The following is a 23,349-nucleotide window of genomic DNA, read 5'->3' as shown; positions in this document are numbered from 1 at the left end:
AAAAAAAACTATTATTAACATTTCAGTTCAACCTGTAGTTATTGGGAGTCACATTAGACTTCTTTTTAATTATCTGATTCCTAATGACCTGTCTCACATATTTCCTTTTGCTTGTTTCCATCGTTGTTGCAGAAAGAAATTATTTCCCAACACTTTTGCGTCAGCGCCATTCCAGCTCTAATATCAAGCATCCCAAGAGATTGGCACCTGGAGGAAAACAGAAAAGGGAAAAGAAAAAAGGGCCAGTGTGCAGCTGCATTTTCTTCCTCAGTAATCGAATCCCTCAAAAGGGGTCCATTTTTCTTCATCTCCCCAGGTCCACAGGACCTTTAAACAGAGAAAGGCACCAAAAGAAGGCGCCATAGAACACAATTATAATTCCAATATAGTCTTGTAAAGAAAATGTAAACAGATAGGCAAGCTGCAAAGCTGCCCCCATTTTCCCAGAAGACTGGTAATAAAGTAGAAAAGATGTAATACTGGAAGAGGCTTTTTACCCTCTGTCCTTTTCTCACTCTAGAAATTGAAAAGTGCAGCTCACTATGATGATGCTGCTGGAAGAAGGGATATTTGAAGATTTATGAGAGATTTAAAGGGGCGACAGAGCAATGATAGATTTTACCAGAGACGTTCATGTGGTTTTGCAAATGAACTTTAATGCATGAGTATTGATAAGAATAAATGGCACACTGCAGTGCTGGTAGAACTCCCCTTTCCTGTATAGTAACTGTGCATGTTTTGTCACAGCATCATTTGAGAACCATCCCAACTCTGACGTGGGACACAAACAAGCCACGGTGCCCTCCAGAAATCTGAACAAGAGAAAATTGGTAGCAAATTTTGATTTGATGCAGCTTTCCTATTGGCAAATCTTGAATTCTCACAGTGAGACATTTTTATCCCTCTCCGTACAGTAGTTTCCTCCCCTCTTGAATATTCTGTTTGTTGTGTGTTGTCATGGGGGTAACATTTGTTTTATGCCCGGTTTTGTTTTTTCTCCAGTTTATTCTCCAATCACTGGAATGCAGAGAAAACAGCAATAGGCTGTTTATGGTAATTTCCTGGCAGTCATTGCAACTATCCTAATAATTATTAGTGGTACTGGAAGCTGTTCGGGCACACAGCTCTGAGGTGTGTGTGTGCTCACGGGACAGACTGTCTTTTATAGTTCAAAAACTGCAACAGCCATGCGAGGTCATGAGTGTTAAGTTTGCAAAACAAGCTACATGATTCGACAGTGTTCCTGGATTTTTCACTCTTTTATGATAATTGCTGTCTTTTATTGGCTGATGGCAAAAATCTCTTTTTGTTTTGTGCCCATGTGGTGAGATTTAGTGATGTGACCTTTAGCATTACAGCAATTCACTGTGGTAAAGTTATACATTTTGCTTTTGAGAAGATGCTCCAGAGTCGGTTAGTGGCTCGACAGCGTGGCCGCGCAGTGTCCCGCTAAGTGTAATTTACAGGCAGAAAGAAAGAAGCACGGACACTTTTTCTGGTGAGCGCGTGCATGCATGAATATGTGCGTCCCTTCTTGTTGTCTTTGTGTGTGCAAATCTCAGTCCAGGCCAAGAAGCAGTACGGCCCGGCAGGCCGGGATGGCATGGAAGAGGGGGGTGTGACAGTTTTGTGTGAGAAGGGGAAATGGCATGGTGCTACTGAAGCTAGTCATCCGTCTGCTGTGACACCCAGCGTGGATGGAAAATGTCCCCGGGACTCGGCTGAGGCAGAGAGGAAGTGTGGTCGTGCAGAGGAGTGGGCGGCAGAGTGGAAGTGTCATCCTCTCTGTAAGTGTCACTCTGTCTCTGGTTCCTTGTCTTTTTGTCGCACATGGCCACTGCGTCTTTGCTTCACACTTGCCGTCCGTCGCTTTTCAAACTTCCAACCACACAAGTACACAAACATTTATCGATTCATTTTTCTTACAGTGGAACATACAGGTGCTATATACGATCAGCTGACACCTTAACGCCAGTTCTCATGGGTGAACGGACTGAGAGGTCCAGCGTTTGCTACTCACTTTCAGATGTTAGCGATGAAAATGAAACTAAGCCAAACCAAAAGTTTCACCCAGTTATTATATCCTTTATAGATTCCCATGTCCAGGTAGACATGCAGCGCTGCCGCTGCCACTGCTGCTGCTGCTGCTGCTGCTGCGTTTTCTCTCCATCTTTCTGCAGGGGAATAAATTAAAAATTCAGAGTGTAAAAACCAATCTGCATATTTCTTCTCCAGCCACTTTGTCCAAAACTGCAATGGTGATGTCTGCCTCCCAAGGACCTAGGCAAGGTTGGAAAATGTTCCTTTGCATTACATGAGGAAAAATACAACATTTCCCACTTAAATTAGCTTTTTGTGAGGAACAAAGGTAAACATGTCTGTTTCACATTTTTATTGAACAGAGCAGAACTTCTAATAGGGCAGACATTTTGAAAGGAGTGTTCGATTGCAGCGAGGCCTTGGGCGGCAGTAAACATTACACTTTACATGACGGTCATCCTTTCTACTGGAGAGGTTCAATGACAGGTAACTTACTTACCCCACATTAATTTATTTTTTTGGACTTCATTGACAGGAGACACAGATGACAAACATGGAAAAATGAAGAGAAGGATGAGGTGAAACAAAGACTTCCTGTTGGAGCAAGTTGCATGTTTGTAGGAATATATTACACAATTACACAGTTTGGACTAATGTTTTGCTCATATGTCCTCAAGCTTTAAATACACTTAATACTGTACACGCTGCACATGCTTACAGTAATGGAAAGGACAAAGTAGCCTCAAAGAATAAACTACAACAATCAAAGGATGTTTTGATACTCACATTTTCTGATACAAGTAAAGGTCCTGCTTGCAAAATCACAGTGATGCTTTGAAATACTTACTTACTTGCAGTGCAAGCGGACTCTTTCAGAGGGAATTGCAGCAGATAAGCGTAAACTAAAACAGTATAGCTCATGAGTAAATGGGCTTCCTTACATTACTTTCCAGATCGCACTGATTTGGCCAGTCATGATCAAATGGGTTCAGGGTGAATAATTCGGTATGGTTGCTCAATTTTCCATTTCCATTCATCATCTATACACCGCTTAATCCTCACTAGGGTCGTGGGGGAGCTGGAGCCTATCCCAGCTGACTCAGGGTGAAGGCAGGGGACACCCTGGACAGGTCACCAGTCTACCACAGGGCTACACTTAGAGATAGACAACAATGCACACTCACATTCCTACGCACAATTTAGAATCACCAATTAACCCCAACATGTTTTTGGACTGTATGGGAGGAAGCCGGAGATCCAGGACAGAACCCACGCTGCGCAGGGAAAACATGCAAACTCCACGCAGAAAGATCCTGGTGCCCCCACCAGGATGCAAACCAGCGATCTTCTTGCTGCGAGGCAACAGTGCTACCAACTACACTGGTTGCTGAATTTTGCGTTATTTGATTAGACACTGCTGGGCTCCCACCCTCTCCTTTTCCTGCATTACAAGCACAAGTTATTAGTGGTGTTACCTTCAGTATCAAGTCCCTCGCAGAGGTGACCCAGCTGGAAAACAGAGAAAGACAAAGAGAGACAAAAAGACTGAGGGGGGAGCCAGAGTTGCTGGGATTTTAATGGCTCCTGCTTGCCAAGTGTGGTCATGAGCCTCGAGTGCTCAGACAAGGCCTAATCAAAAGCCCCACACCGTGTGAGTGACAGCATCAAAGTGCATCTGCATACTGAGGGGAATTCTCCCAACTTTCTGATTTCTTCACAATTAAAGTGGCTACGGGAATGAAAATGCGTGCTGTGATGATTTCTTCCTTCTCCTTTTTTCTCTCTCTTTTTTTTTCTTCTCATCTTTCCTCTGGTAAACATCATAAGCGCTTCTCCTGTTCGCCTGTTATGTTTGTGTACATTATTTCCCAACCCTCAGGAGGCCCAGCGGAGGAGAGGGAGAATTAAAAAGGGAGAAGAAGAGTTGAGGGGTGAAAATGTAGAAATGATGCTAAGAAACGCAGCTGAGAGGAAGACAGGGAGAGGAGAGTGTGAGCGAATGGTATTTTCACACCCTGACTGTTGAAGAACATTTTAGCACCCTGAGACACTGCGCCGTGTCAAAGGAGGGAAAAAAAAGATGCACTGCTGCATGGAAACATCTTTCTTAAATACGACAGTGTGACCCACAGCAACATTGGTTAACCAACAAATTCTGAACACAACTTGAATGATGTCCTATTCTGGAGCACATTACACACCGGCTTCTTTTTGTTCAGCGCCATTAAATGTTTCTTCTCTGTGTCTGTCTACTGCATAAATATTTAAGACACAACAAGCTCATCAAAAAATTTTTTGGGGAGCAGTAGGAAGCAAAAAACTCCAGCAGGATAAATTTATTTGTCAGGCTCATACTTTCTATCTCCATTTCCCTCCCTCCCATTAGCGGATTGGCTACTCAAGTGCTGCTTCCTGTCAAGGGAACTGCGAAACTCTGCACGAGCCAGAATGATGGAAATTACTTTTCTGGCTTCTCTGTGTGGCACCCGCATCAGGCCAGGAGTGTATTTCAAATGTAATTGAGTTTGGTGCAATCACAAAGGCAAAACTGTGTTGTTTGGGACCAAAAAGATGCACATTATTTTCGTTTGAATATGCTGCCAAACTGTTAGTTCCACTGTACTCACCTCCTTCCATAATTCAGCTGGAACTTGTTGGCAGTGCCATGTGATTGGTTTTATTTCATACCTGTGACCTTTAGACCTTCCAGTCCGCCCCCACTTTTTCCTCCAAAGTGACTCCAAAGCTCCTCAGTTTGGCTTTGATGTTATTAAATAAAAAGACCTCAGGAATAACGAGTATACTGGCACTCGCTCACAGCATCGCACTTGACAGCAGCCTTTGGGAGCACACCAAATTCAACTTCTTTTATTGCCAGTCTAATGATGATGACGACCTCGCAGCGTAAATGCAAAGTTAAACTTTTATTTGTCACATGCACTTAGAGATTATTCCTGATCCTGTGACGTCCTTTGTTTTTTTTTTTTATCCACCTGTACTGACAGCGCAGGTCAATAGGTTTGGCCACCCCGTTTCTGTGTATGTAAGCATTTTTGCCAGCATCTGGAGCGACTAAATGGATATTGGAGGCTGTTGCCGGAGCTGAAAGAATGTTGGACAATGGTTGAGATTGATGAGTGTTTGGGTGCTTTCACTGTGACCCCACCGCATCTGGCAGGAACAAAGTCAGGCAGGTGTGACAGCCAGCATCCATCTACTAGTCAGCTGTAATAGGGAGGGGGCATTTGTACAGGGACACACACACACACACACACACACACACAAATGCACACAAACACACTCACACACTACAGGCTGTGTTTGCCACACATTTTAGCAAGCAAGGATGCACACACATATCTGTCACACACACACAGGCACACAAACAAGTGTGCATACATTCATTCAGACGCACACACACTGACTCAGAAAAAGAAAAAAGAAAAAGCCTTCCTGGCAAGCTGCACTGTATGTCTTTCCAGGAAGGAGTCGTTTTGCAATGCTGACTTCCTTCAAATGTCTGTGAGCTCTCACGTCTTATTATGGGAGACAAATGGCATGTGGTCCCACCCTGTGTCCCCCCTCGTTAGCCACGGACATGACAACCAACACAACATATTACACTGAACTGCTCTTCTGTTGGACATATGGTCATCTCCACATATACATTTTTAGATGATATAAAGAGGTATAGATAACAGATATCAGCATGTTAGCGTCACGTCTACTGGAATGGATCTCTGACTTCAGATGTGTGAGACAAAAGTCCAACATGGCTGTTTTTATGTACATTTTTAAATTTTGTTTTCTATAAATAAACATTAATAGACAACGTTTGTTTCTGGAGTCTGCTCGAGCGTCATCATGTAATGGAGAATCTGATTTTGCCATTACAATGAATGGAATTACATATTTTTTAAAAGAATTGAAAAATGACATTAAAAAGCATGAAAGGAAACAGAGCCCTTGATACTTTGAAAGAATGTCCTGAATGCTTTCTACCAAACTATCCAGGGGTTACAAGGATACCAACAGACACACAGGAAATGAAACCAAAGTATCTGTGCTTTTGAAATGTTACATTATTAGCATGAGAGGTTCAAGAGTTTATCCAGGTGATAACTTCTAAAACATGATTATCTTTTAGTGTTTTGAGCTGAAGATCTAACAACAAAGGCTCAGTTAATATTTAACATGATTCCTGTATTAAGACCAGCCAGTCAGTTGGAGAGTGATAACGGGTCTAATCCTGTGGTTAATCCTTTGCCTTAAGTTTTATTGTGCTCCTTTCATGTTGCAGCAGTCTGAGCAAGCACTTGTTGGAAACTAATTTACCTTGGTTTGGCAAATAACATGCCGTTAGATTTCATTTCTTAAGAATTAAAAATCCCCTCTTAGTATATGGGCCATACTAAGATTGCTTTCCATCTTTGTCTTATGCTCAGGGTTTAATAAAGGTCTGAGAAACTGTGGCAGGAATACTGTTGTAAAACCAGCATGCAAGAACCTCACACAGTAAATACAGTATTATGAGAAAAGAGGGTGAATTATGTGAGAATCGACTGTGCAGGACTTCATCACTGATATCTATACAAACATCTTCAGATGCATGAGTTTACACTTGATTTAGTTATTCTTACAGCTGGGGCAATATGATGCGGTATAAGACGTGCACATGTATGTATAAACCCAGTTTCCACAAAATGACGCTATTCTAATAAACTGCATTTACGACTATGTTTTGATGGATTTTAATTCAGTTTTGTAAAAGGCAGATTTTTACACCTGTGACATTGTGTGAAATGCTTCCTGTCTGAAGGAGCAAGAGAGTCCATGTGAAGAGGGGGAGGGCTGGACGGTGGTGCTACGCCACCCTGACTCAGGAGACCAGTGGGTTCACTCCCTGTTTGGTTGCATTTAGGCATCAAAACTACCAAATTAGGGTTAAGGAAATAACATGGTTTTGTTGAGTCTTTCACAATGATAACTACATGCTAGAAGCTTAGACAAGTTTAGCTATCAAAGCTACTTGGTTAGATTTAGGAAAATAATAAGGTTTGGTTTACGATTAAACCTTTAACGACAAGTTCCTCTATTTTCTAGGTTACCAGGGTTACCAGAGTCCCACCCCAGCATTTCTCTTTAAACACAACTAAAAATGGAGTTGTGTAGTGAAGGAGAGACTGGGTTGTCAGTGCCGAGCTCAGATTTTAGTGCTATGCCAACAGATGTTGCTGTTGACCTATTTTAATTAATGTATTTGTGATCATCACAAATAGAATTTAATTCATGTCTATAAGAAACCTACAGTTCTTTAATAAACCTGAAGCTATCTTTTTTTAAAACAGATTTTTATTGAGTTTGTGTTGAGTTTATTTGTTAATCAATATATGCATGTACAGAGTGTAATCCAATTCTTCACCAATTTAACACAAAATTGCTGCAGACATGACAGCACTCCACACGGTTAATTCCAGCTAGAGGATCTGTAACTGGCTCTCTGCAAGTTACTCTTCTAAATGTGTCCTTACACCAGTCGTTTTCTTTGAAGAGGTATCAGGAAATCTTCCATTGAAAGGTTGTAGTATTGAATCTTATCTTATTGAGTCTATCAATTAATTTGTATTGTGGCTGCGCATCATCTGCCAATATATTCTGAAGGGACAAAGATTCGAAATCATATCTAATCAAAGTAAGTGCTTCATCATTTGTTTAATGTCAGCAGCATGCAGACGCACAAATATCTGAACTACACTGAATATGCTGACGCAGTTTTGGGGGAAAAAAACATGGAATGAACTATGAATTCTAAAGATTCTCTCTCTGTCTCTCTCTCTCTCTCTCTGTCTGTATGTATATATCTATATGTTTTTCTATGTGTGTCTATAAGATGGTCAAAATATGAGCCACAATTCTAGCCTTCAAAATCACATTATAGTGGTGTAAACTTGCACAAATCCATGTACTTCTCTTCCAAAATATACTGGAAATAACCTGCCTGCTGCATAAGGAGAATGCTGACATTTAAGGAGCAGGGCCTGAATGCACTCATGCAGGTTCCCTTTGCAGTAAAAGCATCTCTCAGCCGGGTGGTCGACGCCACCATTGTCAGAGTGCCTTACTGCATTCAGCCCTGGGGTACTGGCTCCATCCAACCTCCCCCACCCCCACTGTCACCATCACCGACACCGTCACCGCTCCCCTCCCTGCGCTGCCATGGAAAATCCCCCATGAGCCTCTTCTCTGATGTAAATCACAGGTAGGGGAAATGTGAGCCTGGCTGATGCACCGCCACTGTGCCGTGAAATCTCTGTTGACATTACCGATGGGCGATTCCAAAAAAAAAGGCACAGAGCGAGAGCAGGAGAGGAGGAAGAAAGTGATAAAGAGGGAACGAGAGCGAAAGAGAGAAAGATGTGAGGAGATGGAAGCATTTCAGAGAGTCACTTTTGACTTCTTACTTTCTGACTCACTGTCTTGTCTTTGTCTCCAGGATGATGGACTGAACTTAGTGGGCTGCACGCTTTCATGCCTCGTCTCTCATTGTGATGTGGCATCTTTAATGATTTTTTCCCTCATTTTTATAGGCTGCCATGAAGAAGCTACCTGTTCTTTGTTTGTTTGATTTTTGCTTGTCCTAAAAATTCGGCCGCTTACAGCTATAATACCCCTTAGACCTAACCTGTTTTCTTACTTTTTCTTAGGTAACCTTTTAACAGACATTGATTGATTTTTTTTTCCAGCACTGGGAGATTTGTTATGTGATAGCGAGAGGTGGAAAGATGAGGAGAGCTTGGAAATGAAGTGAATTTAACAAGGGAATCAGGGAAATGGGTTATGAGAGGTAATTTCCATGCCCACTCCCCCTTTCCAAGCACCGGAGAGAGGAGTAAATGACTTTTACTTTAGTATATGAAAATATTTAGTTGTACTTCATTTCAAGAGCAACAATCCAGAAAGTGCTTTTGTCTCATTTCTCTGGCTACTTTTTGGTTTTGTGCGATTGCGGAGGTGCAGTTAGAAGAAAAAGGGGACCTCTTTTAGCCAAAAAGACATGATTATGTAGGCAAGAGACCTTGGATATTTGTCTAATGTAGCAGAGGAAGGCTGGAGGAGTTTGTCTGTGAGCGACGTGATAATGCACTCGGTGGCTGCCCATGTAGGGTGGGAGAACGGATAAAAGGGAACATGTCATCACTTCCGCCACATAAGAAAACAGAGATGACTCTCTCTTTTCTCCTGTCTACTTTTTCTCTGTTCCTTGTTCCTTTGTTCTCCCCCGTCCCTCCAGCTCTGTCTCCGGGTCTGCGCTCCAGACAGAGTGTGAAACATGTATAGTGGCATCATGACACACAGAAGAAGTGCTTGTGCTTGTAGCTGCCGTCCACTCCAAGGTGATCTGACATCTTAAAGCGATGCTCTGTGCAATTGCACATTCACTCAGACAAGTGTGTTGACGTTGCTGCCCAGCCAGAGGACCCCTCCTGTCCCCCCTTACCAGTCTGAAGCTGGCTGCCAAGTGCTTCCGTGAAGAGGATGGCTTAATTGTTTCTGCCACAGCCATGCCTCTTCTTCATTTTTCTCTCTTTCCTTCCTAATCCCAGGGACGGGAAAATGGAGCTGTTATTTGCATGTCTAATGATACTCGATATCACAGGCCTCTCAAAGGAGAAGGCACAGATGATTATTAATATAGCCAATGAAGCCCTCATTTATACTGCTTTTTGTTCTTAGGCTTCTGCAAATGCTGCTTTTCTATACCTGCCTTGTAAAAACTCTGGCCCATAGAGCCATGTGTTGGCTGTGAGTATGGAAAAACTGCAGCTGACAAGTACGTAGCCTTTGTGTGTCTCTCTTTGTGAGTTTGGATGCTGGCATAAGCTACTGATGTACAAAATAGATACTCAGCCAAAATAACATAACTGGATATTGATCCTACTGGAGGTGAGATCAGTAGTCTTATGCATGAATGTTTTACACATACAGGTCATGATTTATTTGTTCTCTCTTCTTTTTTTTTTTTTGGCAACAACTGGTCTCACTCTAAACCCTGTCCTTACATAATGAAACAGCTTTCAACACACAAAAGTTCCACTGATTTGAGTGATCACCAGCATTTATACCACATTGCTGTAATAATACTTTAGCCTGCAGTGGTTTCTAAGAAACAGCCTACTGTAAGGTTTGCTATAAGACAAACCAAAGTGCTTAGCCAAAGCTGTCAGAGCTCATTATTTAAGCCTCCATACAGAAAAAAAAAGTATTGTATACAGTACCTGCAGGATTTTTCTACACCAGAAATGCATGCCTTTCCAACAGTGGCAGCTGGCATTGAAACTTGCTAATTTGCAAGATTTCTGAGGTGGAGAACAATAACTTTGACAGCTCAAACAGGCACTGTGGAGTACATCTGCATTTTTCCATGGGAATAAGCCCCAAAGAATGGTTCTGACTCTGCATGCTTCCAGTTATGGAAATTTGAGCATGTCTATATATATATATATATATATATATATATAGGAAGTAAGTCTTAAAATATGCTGATTGGAATGCAGAGAAAAATAGAATTGCAATTATCTACTACTGCAGGTTTGTTCACAAATTTTATTTATGTATTGAAATAATAATTTTGAAAAAATGCTTTTCTGATTTATCACAAGTTCACTAAAGATTATGTAATCCATAGTGTCATTTTGTGAGGACTGCTTCTTGTGTTCATAGTGTGGTGTTGTTGCTTTCATTGCATGCATGTGGAGGTTTTATTTGTGTCCTCCTTCAAACTGTAAAAGCTGCATCACCTTTCCAACCTCATGTTAAAATAATAATACATTTTAACAGCTTGATACAACTTGTTTAATTACATTCCATTATTGCAACCTTCAAGTCTTAGTTGAGCTTCGTATACACCAGCGTAGATCTTAATGGAACCCCATTACAGAGACAGAGACCTCTGCATAAGTGCACCTTTATGAATCTTGATGAAATTAATTTTAAATTTTAATGCAATTGACTTTGTAATATAATTCTGTAGAAAGGCTGCATTTTCATTCTATACAAGCCAGAATTTTCCTTCTGTGCTTTACTATCCTGACATCAGCTCCAACACCTCCACCATGAAACTCAGCAGTCAGCGTGTGTTGTTAGTGACATTTAACAAGATCACAGGATCACATGTTTGACAGATGAGTTTGTGATTCTTATCCACAGCAATACTCATTTACTCAGTGGTTAAACTATGAGCAAAGAAAAAAGAGAAAAAACACAGTGAAAGAAGGAGAGGGGAGGAGGGGAGAGGGGAGTAAAATGTTGAAATATGAATTACAAACCCGAGCAGCACCATCTGGACCGAGAAAACACACATCATAGTGGAGAGCCGGCACATTGAATTAGACTTGCTACGGGATCCATCTGCACCTCGTGAAATCAATCTCATTCCTTGATTTGATTAGGTCAGCCGCACAGAAGAAAGAGAAAACTGTTGTGCTCCTTGATTAAGCTTGTTTTGTTTAGCACCCCTCACCACCCACCTTCCTTCGGCATGCTGTGTATACCGATTGAGTTTTGGACCCACAGGTAGGGTAATGACAGTAGTCGAGGTTAATGCGAAAAAATCTCCCTCTATTTAACACGCAGCATGTGCACCACAGCCCCCGTAGCCAAGCTCATTTACAGTTTTTCATGGCTCTTTCTCTTTATTGGTCACAATATTTCTTTCTTTTAAAAAATAAATAAATAAAAAAAATTCTTGCTCAAATGACAGTTTGTTTTTTTTCACAGAGGTTCAGGCTGCAGAGCTCTTCTAAGGACACGTGGAGCTGTCATGAATTGGACAAATGATTTCAAAAGTCTGTTTTTTGTTTTTTTTTTCTTTTAAACATATTTTTTGGTGTTGAGGGTTACATCAGGCACACACCAGCGAACAGACTGATTGTCCAATGCTCTCTTGTTCTAACAACAGGATATAATGAGCAGGCAGTAAAAATCCATACTGGAGATTGCTTCCACACAACAGGTAATTCTTGAAGTGAGAGCTGACATAGCTGACAGCCTGGATGCATTATGCAGAATTGTTTTTGTCTTTTTCCCATTCTCTCTCTCTGTGGTGACACTGTACCCTTCTATGATTAAAATGCATCCTCCCATGTATCCACACTCACAAACAAAAGGCTTTTCATGGGTGGCTAAATCTAATTGTGTTGCCCTCTTGTACTAAAGGTAGCTGCTTTGACTTTGACTTATTCTCCAGAAGCAATAAAGCGCCAGTGGCAATGAATGCAACACATGTGCCATTGCTCAAAGAGCAAAGATGGACACAGAACACATTAGCCCTGATTGACCTTGGTACAAATTGCACACAAATCCAGTACAAATTGTCTCGTTTTTTGTTTGTCTCATTAATTCACGCTTGTCCCTGAGAAAAATAAAGCAGAACGAAGACAGAAGGTGATAACTTGCCAGTGCTTCAGTTCCCTGTCCAAAGAGAGGAAAAAATAGGTGTGCGTGGAGAAAGTGTAACACTGGGAGTCTCTGTGCTGATTGTAATTACTGTACCTGTTCTGAGAGGAGCTTGCTTCAATTGCAATCTGTCACCTTTGCCTGCATATGGGTCGTGACACCATCTCTTACCCATTGATTCAATAGAGCAAGAGTGTCTGCAGTGATAATAAATGAAGAGGAAAACATGTAAGGGACTCTTTCCTCTTTTTGGCCTCCATTAATACTGCATTTGACCTCTGAGAAAAGCAATATTGATTATTGTTCTATTGCAACAGATGCCCACAAATTCCTGTGGATTTAATTGAAGTGAACAATAATTCCCGCATTTAAAAAGCTTTATTCCAACTGAGTTATGGGAAAAATCTATATTTTCACCAGAGACGTAAAAATGACTGATAGCATTTGCTTAACTCCTTTAAACATGGCCTCATTTGAGTTATAAAGACAGCAGAGTTGACAGTATTTCAGGTTGTAATATTTCTGAATGAAACTTTTCATTTCCAATGTCCCAGCTCCATGGATTTTCACTATATGGTTTCCTCCAATAAAGTCTGTTGTGGTTCACACCAGAAGGGAACTTTTCTGTCCAATTTGATAAACCGTTATGTGCCATGAGACAGACTGGAGGGAAAATGTTCCCAAGAATAGCTAAGTGTATCATATATCATGCATCGCACCATCTGTTCCGTACATTCAAAATGTTATTGCAATATTTAGAATTACAGATTATTCATGTAGGTGTAATTAACAGAGTCGAAATTCAACAAATGGGAGGAATTACTTTCCAGACGTGTTTGAGCAGGATCTTTCTGGAGTAACTATTCAGGGTACAGTTGCCTAAGGGTGTGCAGATGGGGAAAAAGCTCTAATTTTATCAGTTTTGGCAATGAATTACCCCTTATTGATCTCCCATTGCAGTCTGAGGCCCTGTTAAATAAAGTCTGTGAATTTGTTCCATAGACTGGGTTACACTGACTAGAGGAAGAGAACTGGGCCATAATAACTGACTGAGTTGAACTGAAAAAGATCAACATCTGGCTGTTACAAAGGGTGCTATGTAAACTAGTCCACACAGCGCATGGCCTTGGGGTTCCCATACATTTTACATAACAACATGCAGTCTACTCCATATTTAATGCTTAACATGACATTTCCCATCGCGATGATCGCCTGGTCTGGTCATGCAACCTCGGTTAAACAAGCCAGCGTCAGGATGGCACTAAACATGACATTTAGAGTGAGCAGGGTGATGTATTATACAGCAACGCAGCTCGCAATGATGTTCTGTGCCTTTGTTTCTACACTAAAGGTGATCACGTGCTGCATGAATATAATTAACTTTCATGGAACGTAGCTAAATCCTAAGTACTGCGCAATTTGAAGCTACTAGTACTTGACTAGTACCACTTCCTGCTTCTTCTACTCTTTTATGTGTAAGGATTAAACATAATACTTTTTACTTTATTTCATTTTTCTCACCAACATTATATGGATTAATCTTAAGATTCTAAACCAAGCTTTTATAATACAGTGCAATGTTAAACATTCAACCTTCACTTGCATGTAGTTCCAATAAAAAAAAAAACCTTCTTCTCAGATGCTTTCTTCAAAAAAAAAAAGAAAAAATCAATGCCACAGAAGATAAAATAAACCAAATTTTACAGAAAAGTAAAAGAAATCTTTAAAAAAGTAAAAAAACAAAAAAACAAACAAACAAACCCAAAACTACAGAACTGAGATACCTATCTATGAAATGAAATGAAATGAAATGAAATGAAAAACGAAAATGAAATGAAAAATGCTTTATTTATATGTATATGTATATATATGTACAGCAACAATATTACTATTACTAATAACACTACTAATGCATGAATGAGAGCTTTCCTTTTCTACAGGAGAGCTGTTGTCTCTTGTAAAAAGATCTGAGTACTTCCTCCCTCAATTATAAGTGCAAGCTTGATTATAGATTGAATCCAAAAAAAGAAGCAGTCTGTGACCCGTACCAAGGACTGACTGAGGTAGGATTCAGAGACAGCAGTCTGACGTACTGTGTGCAGTCTGTTCCAGCAGACAGTGGGTGACAAGCTGCATCACAGTGACTGCATCTCCTCCCTCTCCCACTCCAGTCCTACTGGTACATACAAAGGAGGAGCACATGTCCTATCTACCATTTGCCCTGACAAGGAGCAAAATAATTAATTCCCTCTGTAGGGCTACACGTAGGCATGAGGAAGCCAGGCCAGAGGCGGGGGTGGAGGAGTGGGGTTGGGCTGTGTGGGAGTAGAATCTCTAGAATCATCCTCATTAGGACACAGTGATTGTTCAAGTGATTGCAGTAAAAAGCTCATCTTCAACTGGAACTGACATATTTCCTCCTCTGCTGACAGGGTAAGCAGTCCCATGCAGCCCCTGATTGGGACTTGTGGTTGGCAAATGGAGATGTGCACATCCATGTGTGTATGTGTTCCGGCAGTGAGCACTGCAAAGTACTATCATGGGACAATTTCTTCAGTCAACCAAGGTTTTCTTCATTCATCTGAACAGCAGCTTCAAAACATATGGATGTCTGTCTTTTCAGCAGCCAGAGAACAGCGACTGAGGCAATAGTCATAAGTTTCCTGGTCCGAATACAGACGCTGCAGTCGCTGTCGGTGTTATTTTTTTGTAGACAGGTTTCGACTTTACAGCCAGACTGGTAACATTTCTATTAACATTGTTACCAGTCAAATTCAGAATCAACACCAGCACAACAGTGTGAGTGTTCAGAGTGCTGTATCAGTGTTCAGTGACTGCAGCGTGCATTGTAGCATATAATCACCACGGCGACAGTGTGCTGTTATCCATTATCTGCTAGTTTCCTGAATGCCACAGTCAATGTCACTGATTGTTGGTGCTGTTTTAGTTGCCCAGGCAACCCAGTTAATGACAGGGACCTGTGGCAGACCTTTTTTTTTCTATGTCAGTAATTGTACTCTTTGATGACCATTTGTGCACTCCAGTGTGAAGGCTGTCTACGAAGTGGGCAACCAGGGCGTTTAGAGAAAACAGTGGTGAGAACTGTAGCTGGTTAGAGTTAAAGTGGCAGCTCGTAGCAAAGTGATGGCTAAAAGTATGACTTTTCTTTTTACAAAGATAGAACACAGTGTGCCTTTTTGTAAAGGAGAGGAGTTATCTAGCCACAATTTTTTTGTTAGTTGTCTAAACTATAATGCAGCATTATGCTACCTGTACAACTCTGTTGTATCTTCATGAAAATGCTACATACAGTAACCGTCAACAAGAGGATGACTCAAGCCCCTCATAACGCTCAGGTCACAGTGCCCTTCCACTCAAAAACTGTTTTGGTCAATGTTTTTTTCTCTCCACTGTACAGACTGATGTCCGTTTAAAGTTTGACAACAGGATTGTTCAGCTGAAAGCGGATAGATTCTCTGTGCCCTAACCCTGAAACTAACAGAACAAAGTTTACTTCAGTTTAAAGGGGTTTTTCTTTTTTGCTTTGTTTTTTTCAATGTGTGTTTCACTCATAGAAAACAAACTTGGGTAAATGACATGAACACACCCTGTTTCACTGGTTTTAAAGGAGTTTGGTCACACAGCTGTGTAAGCTGCAGTACCTGAGCCTGCTGTGACGAGAAGCTTCTCTGTTCCAGCTGCTCCAACCAGTCGCTGCCTTAACCTGCATGGGAGGAACACTCAGAAACTACAGTGTCTATTAATAATCAGATACAAGTGATGCATTTTGGTTAGCAGTGTTCTGCAGCTGTTGCCACTACATGAGACACCACAATTCATTTGTTTGACCATTTAAATTAGCAGCACAAAGTGCTGTATGGTGTGAGCAAAGTCACTTCTAAATGCCAGTCAAAGCAAAAGCTATTTGGGATATCTTTGCCAGTGTTAGGTCACATGACAAAGGTTCAAAATGGTTTTTACACACAAAAAAGCAATTAAATATAATTTTTCATCTTTCTTTGGAGATGCAGTTCCCAAGAAAATTGTCTCAGTCACTATAGAATGATTAGTTCTTTCTACTGCACTCCAAATAAGTTATTTAACTAACTGGGTGAAAATTCTTTTTATTTATTTTCATTTTGCAAGATATATTGCAGAAAAAAAAGATACCAAAATGTCAGTTTTTTTTTTTTTTCCAATAACAAATGTAGAGTTGGAGCAACATGCCCATCTTGTGAAAAGTGTTAAGCTACAAATGTTTTTGAAGAACCAGCTTTGTTTTTGACTTTACACCATCACTTTCCAGAAGTGCAGTATGCTAAAGTTGCCATACGTTTCCTGACAGAGCTCCTCTGATTCATGAATCCTTGGTTTAATAGTTGCAGAAGGCCTCACAAAAACAGCTATTATTAGAATGACTATTTTAAAATTTTGAATTAAATTCATGTCTTATATCTATTTTTCCTTGCCTTTTATCAGCTCCACTTTTATAATTCAGTGTTTTGTGTGCATTGGTTGCATTGTGCACCATTTTTATTTGTGTAGTCCTTTTGTAAAACATCTAAAATTTCACTAACTGCTCATGATGCACTGCACTAAGTGTGATTTGTTTGTTGCTTGATTAATATCAAGTGAAACAGGCTGACTGGGATCCTACCTGGCCATGGCAGAACCCAGTTAATATAGCAGTCTATACTAATGAACCAACCAATACGGTGCAGATATGTTCTAAACTCAGGGTGACACAAGCTGTTTGAGGTGCCTGTGTACTGTATCAGACAGATGTTCCATGTTTTGGTGATGGGATAAAGCTCTGAAGAAGGATCAGTGAGTAAACACTGAGTTTGCAATATTCCCCCATATGTGTTTCCAAGCGCAGACAGAAGTGTCAATGCTCCACAAATATTAGCACCATACAAAGACCATAACACAAAAATACAACAGCACCAAATTGGTAATGACAGTTCTCTCTCCTAACATTGGCAACAGAGCTTGCTAAAACATTTTCAACACAAGGTCCACTTATATGAATGTTCTGGAGTTTTAGACTGTCTTATAGCGTCCTAATCAGCAGACTGACTTTGCTCATGTGCCATTGAATTGTAAATACAGAAACTTTCCAGCGCTCTCAACATCTCTGTGACTCTTCATCCATGATTGACTTAAAAGTTGGGATTAACAGCTCATTTCTGGAAAGGGGTTTTGGCACAAACACATATTTCTACATATTTTACAATTTTAGCATTATAGCACATACATCTGTGCACGGGTGACCTCACCTTACAGTATTAGTGCCAAGTGAGGAAGCAGAGTGTCAGTTCCACGCACACCAGGATTAAATCCCGAATCCTTTGCTAAAAATATGTATGATATATGGATCAGCCAAAAACCAATATGCAAGCTAAAATAGTCAATTTGCCCCCCTTTGTGGGAAACACAGACATGCAGTCATATATGCTGAGCTGCAGGCATTAGACTAGGCACAAGAAGTTACACAAAGGGTAAAAAAACAATGACAGACCGTCATTAATTTAAGCTCATTTATAGAGTTTCTCAGTGTGCAGGATGTTGCGAGGCATTTGTGTTAATGAGCTACATCATTCATGTAAAATGATGGCACAATTAGGAAAACAAAAGTGCAAGGTGTGACAATTTAAGCGAATGTGCTTTGTCAGTGTCTACAAACAACACCTTGGAGACAGTATATGCATAAAAGTGGGCTTATAAAAACATTGCGGGGGGTTTAGAGGTCGGGATTTTCACCGACAGATTTCTACCTTGCTATTCTGCACCCTAGCCACACTCCCACAGGAATCCCTGTTGAAACACTGTGGCAGGAAATGAAATTAAAGCTGCTGAATACAGATGTTTTGATGCAAGCCTGTGTGTGTGTGTGTGNGTGTGTGTGTGTGTGTGTGTGTGTGTGTGTGTGTGTGTGTGTGTTTGAGAGGCATGTATGTTAACAAAAATACAAACTGAAAAGAAGAGGGCTGGCAGCCGTGCCCCAGCTACACTGAGCATTGTTGGATTTGTAAATGTTGCCTCTCTGCTCCCCTCGGAAAGTCACTCACCTTGGGGATCAAGGGGCTTATGAAAGGTGACTTCCAGTAAAGGAGATGCTTTGCCTGTTTATATGAATAAAAGCAAAGCTCTTCGCTTCTGTCGTGTCAAAACCCTGGTGTTTCTCTTTTTCCCTGACCTCTTTCTTTCCACTCCGTTGTGTCTCCTGCCAGTCCAATGTGCCTTTTTAACTTGAAACAGCAGGTTTTGCCTGCTCTTCTGTCCACAGATGTTTGAACAGCCTTATGTAGTATTGTCAGACTCATTAGTTATACTTAGCTCGTGCAGCAAGTGGGATCCAACCACTCAGCCTATCACGTAATGCAGGTTTAGTGAATTAATGAAAGTGCATTTACAAAAAAAAAAAGAGGAACATGCACCATCGCCCAGTAACTTTGGGGCTAGTTATTTGTGAGCATGAATCATCGTGTGCAGAGTTTTCTCTTTCATTTTTTTAAATAGATTTTCTGGCCTTGCTGTGTTATAGAATGGGCATTCAAAGCACATCTAACTTCTTCCTTTTGTGAATTTCAGACTGTAGGGAGCAATATGCCCCACAATGTGTGTTTGTATGATGTATCTGTGATGTATAACGAGGAAACAATGTAGGCTAAGGTCCATTTCCTGTGCTACTTATAAAGTTATTGTCCCCAGCGGACCTCATTTAGCAAAGTGTAGGCTATGTTGAGCCACGTTTAGTATCTGTGCTACACTCGTTTCCGCAAAGTACAGCAGCAACAACAACACATTAAAGTCATACTGTACACTTAGCTGCATTTACATGGTGAGAACTTTTAGAATCTGCTGAGCATATCAGGTTGGCTTTTTTAAGACCTCCGTCTGTGTTTATACAGTGGATCAAACTGAGGACTCTGCTGCGCTTTTTAACTTTATCTTCTATTTTTCCTCTTGTTTTGATTGCAGCTACACACAGACTTGGATGTGGGCAACAGGAACGTCAAGTACGTCTTAGCGGGTGAGGGGGCAGGCACCATCTTCGCAATCAATGAGTTAACAGGTGACATCCATGCCATGAAGAGGCTGGACCGCGAGGAGAAGGCTGAGTACACACTAACAGCCCAGGTCATTAACGCCGATACAGACGAGCCTTTGGAGCCACCATCCGAGTTCATCATCAAAGTTCAGGACATAAACGACAATCCACCGCAGTTCATTGAAGGCCCGTACCGTGCCTCCGTTCCAGAGATGTCTGCTGTTGGTAAGTCACAATAGACAGACCTCATTTCTATCTTCTGCCCCACACAGCAGCCTAATCAGTGTGTGAGATTTCCGCGACGGCTGATCTCTAATGGCCTATTGCATAAAAATAATGAGTGAATAAGAACAAGAGGAAATGAGTATGCTTATATACATGCTTGTCTGCTATGAGTATTTCGCCAAATGAAAATACAAGAAAAATGAATCAAATCAAATCACTGGGACTTCACCCATAGCTAAGCGCTGCAACTGAACAACTGCCGTCAGTGTCAACACACACTTAGGGAAGGCTCTCCACAAACAGCCCACTTGCAAAGAACGAACAACACGCAAAGCATGAGTCAGACAATTTTATTTTGTAAAACTAAACAATTCACTACATCAAGAAAGCAGGAAATGCTATACTAAACTTTCACTGTCGCACACAGTCGGAATTTTGCAGAAACTGAAAAAGCACTATTGGCACATTTCAGACATGCTGCAGCAGCATCAGCATATGTAGGTAGAGCACTGGCCCTTCTGGCAAGCATAAAAAATGCTTTTCTCCACTTTGTATAGGTCAAGGGTCATACTATCTTACGATGTGAACCATTTGGGAATATATAGAATTATTACTGCATTCCTTAACATTTTCCTCTGTACATTCAGTTATGTGATATTCGTGCTAGTGAACACGATACTAAATATTTATGGAAAGGTTAGAAAGCTCCGAATATAATAAGTGATTGATGACAAAATGGAAGAAAGGAAACCAGGAGTAAGAGGACTACCTTATTTTGTATTAGAAGGACTAAGATTTGGTCAGTTAAGCTTTTTTTCCCCCCGTCCTCACACAACAGTGAAGCTTAGCAGACTTCCCTGTAGAAAAGTCTTTAAATGGATGGTTTTAATTCAAGATTTCAGCGTTTTAGTATAATCATAGAGAAAGCAGAAGAAGCACATGAAGGGCGTGCATGCACCCTCACCAACTCTCATGAAGCCTGACAACACTGACTGATGCTAATTGCCACAAGCTACCATTCTTCAAGCCCTACAAACTGGTACACAAACCATTGCAAACACATTGCATGCACTGTATGCTAATATATTCATATATTCTCATTCGTATTCCATTCATGCATTTAAATGACCACAGTGTGATGATAATGTATAGCTCATCTAGGATTGGCAGAAGGCCATAAGTGGATCGTTACACTGTGTTTTTTCTTCAGGGGAGCCTTACCACTGACCCCAGAGCAGCAGGAGTCTTGTAGAAAAATGTTTCCATCAGTGGCAGGAAAGAGATCAGAGTGTGTCTTTATGCCGTTTTGACATTGGAGGAGTTCAGTGAGGGCGTTGAGGTCTGTTGTTGGGCGGTATGCGCTTGTTATTGTGTTTCCTCATCGAGCTTCCTCTTGTTACCTGTCATGAAGCTGACATAACATGCTAGGGCAGATGGTGGTACGTATGCAATGGAATCTGTTTGGTATAACCCATCTGTAGGATGCAGCCTTGGTGTTGTTTCTTTGAGACAACGATGATTTAGCTTCAGCTTCTCACCATGATTGCAGCTGATTCCTATTAGCTGCTGCTGTGGTGGAAGCAAAAAGGAGCAAAACACAATGCAAAAGTATTCATGTAAACACAGAATAACAGTGAACTCTTCTTGTCTGAACTCTGTTCCTTGATCCCTGCTGCTCACTGCCTTGGATCTCAGTTAAAATGTACTGTAGCTCTCCAAGGGTTTTGTCAGTGTAGTGCAGGGACAACTGTAGTGATGGGGAGAGAGTAAAGTGGTGGTTGACAGCACTCTGTGATTTGCCAGTGGGACTAATGCATAAGAAATGGAAATCGGCATCTCTTTGTTGATTGTTGTTCCCTTTTGTCACTACTGATTAATTAAACATTCACGAATGCTCAGTTGTTTGCTTGAAAGGCTTTTCTTTCAGCAACTAGTTTTCCTCTTGTTAAGTTTTCATGTGCTGCGGCATTATGGGAGGAATTAGACGCCCCGGACAAACAAACAATAAGTCATTCATCTCTCTCGCCTCATATTCATAAATCACCGGTTTCTTTACAGTAGTGTTTCATCTTTATCACACTGAAATGAGAATTTGTGCTGGACTCAGTGGATTTCTGGAAGTGTTTTGAGCACTGGATAACTAATAAAGTCCACAGGAATGTTAACAGAAAATAAGCAAATATAGGTGAAGTGTGCTGCTTATGAACAAATCTCCACAGTGAGAAGAAACTGGCAACCATTATAATGTAATTACAGCCCATGCTAAAAGGTGCTGCATTACGTCTGGTATTGAGTGCAGACAATGCTGAGTGTACTGATGTATTTTTGCTTAGCGTGAACCCACCTGCGTCAAATAATCAAAAATCTAATCCAGACCGTAACAGCCTGCTTCTCCTGACGATATTATCCACTTTTGAGCTTGTCAGTTCCACTCCAGACTTATCAATGTCATAGCAGTTCCACGCTTATCAAGAGTGTATCCACACGGTATCAGTAGACCAGGCACAAATATCAACACCCACCTTTTATCTGTCAAGGACTCCGGCTAGATAGAAAACCCCCTCACTGAATGTCACCATCAGCCATAGGAAGTGGTCCCCACAGTCGGATGAGATATGTGACATGGGCCACTGAGGTCGCCATGTTTCCTGTGTGCGGAGGAGCATAGAGGTTAATGGGAAATGAGGGGGAAAGACCTTTTGTTCTTCCTTTATAAGGGCCAGTCGGATAAGACGTGTGGCTCTCTGTGACTTTTCTCTGACTTTCATTTTCCTGAATGGCTCACAATGAAGGTGACTACCATTTTAATTGTTTAGTGAATCGTGTCTCTTTAAGTACAGCAGAGCAGTGAGAGGATGTGGAGAGTAAAGGAGTTAGGAGAAATAACTTGTCAGAATAGCTTGATGTCATTTGCATAAGTAGTCAGGATAAGTCTGTTACCAGTAGTGGCTTTGTTACTGCATTGCTTCAGAATAGGGGTCTCTGTGTGGGGCTGTTTTGAAAGGGATGAAATTCATTGACAGAATATTGACTTTTTAGGAACTAGGAAAGCAACCACGCTTTTCTTTTAAAGCTTTCCAAATCTTTTTTTTTTTTTTTTTTTTCACATCGAGGGAAAATAGAACAAGCTAACGCAACATTGAAGGATAATCCTGTTTCTTTTGTCTTGTTTTTTAAATTGTTATATTTCCCAATGGGGCTGCATGGTGGGCTGAAGGTGGAGCAGTTGGTAGCACTGTTGCCTCGCAGGAAGAAGGTTCGCGTCCCGATGGGGGCACCAGGATCTTTCTGTGTGGAGTTTGCATGTTCTCTCCAGGTTCTCCGGCTTCCTCCCACAAGTTCAAAAAGGTTAATTGGTGATTCTAAATTGTCCATAGGTGTGAATGTGAGTGTGCTTGGTTGTCTGTCTCTAAGTGCAGCCCTGCGATAGACTGGCGACCTGTCCAGGGTGTCCCCTGCCTTCACCCTGAGTCAGCTGGGAGCTGGGATAGACTCCAGCTCCCCCACGACCCTAGTGAGGATTAAGCGGTGTATAGATAATGGATGGATGGATGGATGGATGGATGGATGGATGG

General features: G+C 41.2%; 1 protein-coding gene across 1 annotated transcript in view; it reads left to right on the top strand.

Annotated features, from left to right (window-relative positions):
• Positions 1–23,349, top strand: part of cdh8 (cadherin 8) — a 97,143-nt gene that overhangs the window by 13,976 nt on the left and 59,818 nt on the right. Inside the window, exon 2 of the mRNA XM_008280428.1 lies at positions 19,480–19,774. Coding sequence (XP_008278650.1) covers positions 19,480–19,774 — 295 coding nt within the window. The remainder of the gene's footprint in view (positions 1–19,479; positions 19,775–23,349) is intronic.

This window comes from Stegastes partitus, unplaced genomic scaffold (assembly GCF_000690725.1).
Source record: "Stegastes partitus isolate 25-593 unplaced genomic scaffold, Stegastes_partitus-1.0.2 Scaffold193, whole genome shotgun sequence".
In the NCBI taxonomy this organism is placed as follows: Eukaryota; Metazoa; Chordata; class Actinopteri; family Pomacentridae; genus Stegastes; species Stegastes partitus.
Note: the sequence above shows the minus strand (reverse complement) of the source record. Positions and strands in the feature narration are given on the sequence as shown.